This window comes from Gavialis gangeticus, unplaced genomic scaffold (assembly GCF_001723915.1).
Source record: "Gavialis gangeticus isolate Ggan-Ray unplaced genomic scaffold, GavGan_comp1, whole genome shotgun sequence".
NCBI lineage: Eukaryota > Metazoa > Chordata > Crocodylia > Gavialidae > Gavialis > Gavialis gangeticus.
The window spans coordinates 70,819,142-70,825,478 of record NW_017729033.1 but is presented as its reverse complement, the minus strand read 5'-3'; the positions used below and the strand labels follow the sequence as shown (position 1 = coordinate 70,825,478).

At 44.3% G+C, this 6,337-nt stretch overlaps 1 protein-coding gene across 1 annotated transcript in view; it reads left to right on the top strand.

Annotated features, from left to right (window-relative positions):
• The window catches only part of SCFD2 (sec1 family domain containing 2), a 506,912-nt gene that overhangs the window by 527 nt on the left and 500,048 nt on the right, over positions 1-6,337 (top strand). Inside the window, exon 2 of the mRNA XM_019525890.1 lies at positions 16-802. Within this exon, the coding sequence (XP_019381435.1) occupies positions 16-802 (787 nt within the window). The remainder of the gene's footprint in view (positions 1-15; positions 803-6,337) is intronic.

Below are 6,337 nucleotides of genomic sequence, written 5' to 3'. Positions count from 1 at the left end.
TCCTTCTGCCGGCAGGCCTGGGAGCCGGTGCTGGCCAAGGCGCGGCGAGCCGTGGTGTTCCTGGACGCGGCATGTGCCGAGAGCCTGCACTGGGGCGGTGGCGGGGCAGCGCGGCTGCTGGCGGCCGGCGCGCTGCGGGTGAAGGAACTGTCCAGCTTCGAGGCGGGTGGGCCGGGGCAGCCCAAGGCGCTGTTCGTGGTGAGCGGGCTCCTGCGCGGCCGCACGGCCGACACCATCCGCGATGTGCTGAGCCTCAGCAGCTTCCAGTACTGCGTGGTGTTCACCGCCGCTAGCCCCGCTGCCCACCTGCTGGCCCAGCGCGGCGGCGCCGAGCATGATGCAGGCAGCGCGGCCGCTGCCTTCGAGCTGTTTGAGGAGAAGATGTGCCAGTGGATGGGCAACCTGGGCTACACGGCCGAGGTGCTACACGTGCCTCTCCTCCTGGCTCCTATCTCTGCGCACCTCTTTGTGATGCCTGCCTTTTCCTCCCTCTTCCCCCTGATGCCTCAGGACCTGCCTCGCCTCAACTCCTCCAGGCCTGAGAAGAGAAAGCTCAGCAGCTTGAGTGACCTCGACTTTGCCTCGCTTCCCACTGAGCTGCAGCTTCAAATCCGGATGCTGGTGTCAGGCCTCAACGCCTTGTTTGAGTTCCTGGATGTGAGAGAGGAGAGCTTTGCCATTGGGACACTGAGCAAGGTCATTGCAGGGGATTTGGCAAATTATGCCCTGGCCAAGAACCGGAGGAAAACAGCCCAAGGCAGAGCTTCTGTCATCTTCATAGACAGGACACTGGATCTCACTGGTAAGAACAATGCCTGGGATGGCGGGCACAGCAGTTGAGACCCAGGGTCCTTTGTAGATGGTATTCATGTTATGATGGTCATGCATATATTTCAGTGTTAGCGTACAAAGGAGCATGCATACACATGTGGCCTTTGTAGCCCAGTGCTGGTTATTAAAATGCATAACACAGCTGTAAATAGAGAGCCAGCAGTGGAGTTGGGAGTTCTGGGTCTATGTACTGTTTCACCTGGAGGAAATCTTTGTCCTGTTTCAGGTTCCACATCTTAACTTTGGACGGGATTCACTTTGTGGTCTGGAAAGTATTTGAAATCTCTAGATGCAAAGTGCTTATAAAAGCACAAACAATGTGATTGAGGAATGTGATCATTTTTAACTTGAGGATTATAGGCAAGTAGGACTGTGAGAGATGTCATGAGGTCATCTAGTCTAGTCCTGTGCTCAAGACAGGATCGGCCCTAATTAAACCATCCCAGCCAAATAAATGTCTATTCAACCTGCTTCAGAATTTTTTTCTTGACATTGTTTTAGAAATGAAACAGTAATATAAAAACACTAATTTTTAAATAAATAGTTAATACAGCAATAATATACTATATTGCATCTAAAACTTCCCCTACGAGTTAGAGAATGAATAGCGAATAGTAACGTTACTTACAGCACAACTAGATACTAGTGATGGAGGTGGTAAAAGGACCTACGTATAAATGCCATACTACTGAGGGCTTGATAGAATTGCAAGAACGTTCTTAGCAGATGTTGAAAAATTATATCGAATGTAGACACAGAAGACCAGAAGAACTTGTCAGCAAGGTGCGTACAAATGGCAGCAAGATGACTCATGAAAAGGCCAGGACCCTATATTTTGTGGTGGAGAAGAACCCTGGAAAAGGATAACACCCTACTTTGCCACTCCATAAGTAACTCCTCTCTATTCCAGGGCTTTCCCCAAAGAGCAGAGATGGCAGCTATCACATTGAATATGATTACCAATCTATCTAGTTCAGTACCACTGCACCACCTTGGTAGGTTGGGGGACATCAAACCAGTCTGCTTCTGAACAGTCCATTGTCACCAGCTCTACGCACTCATGCTCTGTATCATTTGCCATCCCACCCTCATGTTCCTCCCACAAGCCAAATGGCAGGACGCTTTTGCTGAAGGCTAGAATCCCTGGTGGACCAGTGTGTATTCCACCTTAAAGTCATGAGCCCCCAGGGATCTAAGTCAGTGGCTCCTGCACAGAGCCATTGGCATGGGTATGTATCTGGTATGCTTCACAGGCTCTTCTGCAACACCTGCCTCTTCTATAGTCAGAGGGATACCCTGGCACATGCCTGCCTCAGGTGAACCAGGCTGCAGCCCCTCTACTGCTTCCCCAAGAGCTTATTATTAAGATTCTGCCCACACTTTTCCCCGTGTCTGTTATTTTTTGTATATAGCCCCACAAAGCCTCAGGACCTTTTGATTAACCTTCTTCTGGTCCTGGCCAAGCTATCCATCTACCCTGCCAGGAGGGAGGTGCGGTCTGGAGGGGACCCAGGTGACTGTGGGACTTGTTTTTCTTTCACTCATCCATGCATGTCTCCAGGCAGAGTTTCACTGGGTGGTGTCCATAAGCTCCTTATATATGTTCCAGGCACAGTGGGTGCTAATAGGTTTTCTCTGCTGTATGTCCCTTTTAAAATATTTGACACTCACTCCTTTCCCTGATATATTTTTTTTTTTGTCTGTCCTCTGTCCTAGGCATTTAGTGGTTACATAGTGGCCTTCCTCTAACAACTGAGGGAGGTTTGTAGTTTCCTGGTGGACCTACGTCCACTGTGCCAGTATAGCAACTAGGCCTGGCTCTTGCAGTTGCTGTTGTTAGATGTTTTGGAAGAGGGCACATATGACCTACTTCCTTATTAGAGAATGTTATGATAATCTTCCTTTTAAGAGTTGTTTATTTCCACTTTCAGTAAAATACTGGTTGACTTGTATCCTGAAACAAGATGACGCTTTTCCTTACATAAGTAGTGAGATTTAAAAAAAAAAAAAAAAAAAAGGAAAAAGAAAAAAGCCTTGAGTGATTAGGAGCTAAACTCCTGTTTGACTTATTTCACCTTTGTCTCCTGTTTTGTTTCGGTTTTTTTACCTGTGGCATTTTGTAGGTTTGTCTTTGCTTTTTCCCACTATAGTACTTTGTGTTTGTGGTATGTAAGAGAGGTTGGAAAAGACATTCTTGGGCTTCCTTTGGACAAATGATTGCCTGTAGATGTAGAGGACAGTATTAGAAGAGTCCTCCCAAATTACTGCTTCTGTCTTCTTTGACTTTCAATGGAGCCTGGGTTCCTAAACCACTCAATTAAAGAAATTCCACCTTGGTACTCTAGGTAGTATAACTATTACTCTACTTAAATTATATAAGTATTTAATTACTCTGCAATCCTACTAAGAGGTTTATTTCACTGTCTTGTAGCAGTGAGTCTCACAAGTAAATTATGAGAATTGTGTGACTATTTAAAAAAAAAGAAAAAAGTAATTTCTGTGTGAGTTTCACATTTACCTTTAACTTAACTGCTTGGCCTGTCACTTTTTGTGTTATGTAGAGCAGGGACATCAAATATACAGCCCATGATACTGCTGTAGGTCTCAGACTACAGCATGCAGTGTGTACCCCGTCAGCCCTATATGCTAGATCAGACTGGCTCTGAGTTTGACATCCCTGATATAGAGCAAGAGTGTCAACTTCAAATGAGTTGGTGAGCTGGTACTGCCTTTGGGACTTATTGCTGTGGCTGCCACAGGTGTAGCATTGGCAAGGCCAGCATTCAGGGGCACCAGTGCTGCTGCCACTTTTTCCTCTGTCATGACTTTGCAAGCTGAGTGGCAAATAAAAACCTGGATATTTTGTGGTGGTAGGGAAAGGAGTAGCACTAGGTCCTTGGCCTCTGGCTGCAGTGGCAGAATGCCTCTGGGAACAACAGTGAGAAAGAAGTCCTGCAGGCCGGATCCAGAGTTGTGTTGTCTAGCCAGAGAGAAGTCCCGCAGGCTGGATGACCTACCTAATTAATGTAGGGCAGTAGTTTCCAAACTGTAGTCTGTGTATCACTGTGGCAAGCAGCCCATGGTTTGCTCTTCTTCCTATGCTTCGTCTGAAAGTTTAAGGGTACATGGTGGTCCATGACATTTTGAAGGTTGACAGGGGTCTGTTTTCCCCCAAAATTTGGGAATCACTGATTTTAGAATCAATAGCAGCAAATGTTCTATGCAACATTCTCTGTTTATAAATCTGTGTAGTTTCCTATTTTTATTTATAACTAAACTAAGACAAGCTAATTTTTTTCAACTCTGTCCTTTTTTTTTTACCCTTCTGTAAGCATGTTATTCCCATTTATGTTAAGATGAAGATACACCACTGACTTTTTTTTTTTTTTATAGTGACATTCATTTGTGTATGGGGGTGGTGGGGATATTCTTTATCTTTTAATATGTCCTTGTATTGCTGTTGTCCATTTCATGGCTGTCCATTAGTTGCTGAGTAGTAGGTGTGAAATTGACTTGAGTTAAGATATTTTCGTTTCATCCGCAGCATGTTGTTTGGGAAGTCAGTGCCTACAAGATCTGTTTTTCTGCATTGGGTCACACTGTTATGTTTATGTAGCATTTAAAAATGTTACTATATGTAGGATTGGTAGCACTGTTTATCAACAGTGCCAGACACTCCCTGTTATAAACCCTATTTTAGTTGCTTATAACTATTGGTAAATTTGAAGTGTGGCAGTTGATATTATTCTCTATAGTTGGTGTTTTCCTCAGGCTGGAAAATTTCATAAAAAATTAGGGGGAAATGCACATTAGGAAAATTATGGTGATTTCTTATTGATTTATTTTAAAGGAATGCTTTCGTGTCTCCATGCTTTAGCGTATGAGCCATATAGGTTTAAGGCCAGAAGGTCATTTAGTCCAGTGGTTTCAAACTTTTTAGTTTAATAAATTACTGTCAACCACCACCTTTTTGCTGGCCACTATTTGCCCATATCAAACCCTTTATTAAAAACACTCTAATTTCTCCAGGCAACTTTAAATGGATTAATGCTTTTCCTTGTCATAGCCAGCCAACCTCATTGTACAAAAATAGTTGCTGGTGTTCACTGTGGCTTCTGACAGCACATCCAGTCAATACGATTGCTTCCAGTGGATTTATTCCTAGCTTTAAAAATAGCTTTTACTATAGTATGTCTTAGTAATGATTGGTGAAACAGGAAGTCTGTCTGCTAAATTCACACCTGACAAATGTCAGAATATTAGCACTTTTAACACAGCTAGTGTAATCAATTTCATAGCAGAGAATACTTATTTTGATGGTAGGTATTGCTTTATGTTGATTTTTCAACCATTTGTTTTATCAGAGGTTATCTGGTATCATTAGAAAATGACATTCAAACACTTTTGCTTCTGAATCTTTCTTCTCCTTGCAGTAGAAATCGTTACCTCTTTGTTGCTGGTAAGATCAAGTCGTTCTGGTTGTGTGAGAATTCCTTGTCTCTGCAATAAGCAACTTAGAGAAGTTTTTGCAGTCCTTGTATATTGAATTTATTGATGAAGGGCAGGCTTATCAACCCATTCTCCTGTAACGCTTTTCAGCTTGTAGTTTAAGCAAAACAATTGTGTGTGGCTTCTAAGTAGTGCTGAAAATTGCCTCATTTTAAATTTTGGTCTACTAATATTTGTAACAAGCAGCATGCTGAGGTTGTGGCTCATGTTCATGCCTATCCGCAAAAATCCCATTTCCAAATACTTCCTACAGTACTTTTGTACAACCTTCTCTTCTTTCTGATGAACAGGTTCATTTAAAATACAAAGCTGCGAATATGTTAGTTTTTATCACTTGTCGTAATGGCCCCATTCTTAACCAAGAATCTGTTTTCTTGTCTGGAGTCCACTGTGGTTCAGTGGTAGAATCCGGTGTTGAGGGAGCTGGCAGGGGTCATCGCGGAGCCCTTGGCCTGGCTGTGTGAGCATTTGTGGTCATCTGGCCAGGTGCTGGGGGATTGGAAACCAGCTAATGTGGTCCCCATTTTTAAGAAAGGGAGGAAGGAGTACCCAAGTAACTATAGGCCTGTAAGCCTCACCTCAGTCCTCGGGAAGATCTTGGAGAAAATCATCAAGGAGCACATCTGTGGGGGGCCAACAGGGGAGATCAAGCTCAGGGGCAACCAGCATGGGTTCATCAAAGGAAGGCCCTGCCTGACCAACCTGATTGCCTTTTATGACCAGGTAACTAAATCCTTGTATGATGGTGTCGCCGTGGATGTAGTCTTTCTAGACTTTAAGAAGGCCTTTGACATTGTCTCTCACCCCATTCTCATTAATGAATTAAGCAACTGTGGCACTGATGCCTACACAGCTGGATGGGTAAAAAACTGGCTGATGGGGTACACCCAGAGAGTAGTGGTGGACAGGTCGTACTCAACCTGGCCGAGATGTGAGCAGTGGGGTCCCCCAGGGCTCAGTCCTTGGTCCCGCACTGTTTAACATCTTCATCAGCGAC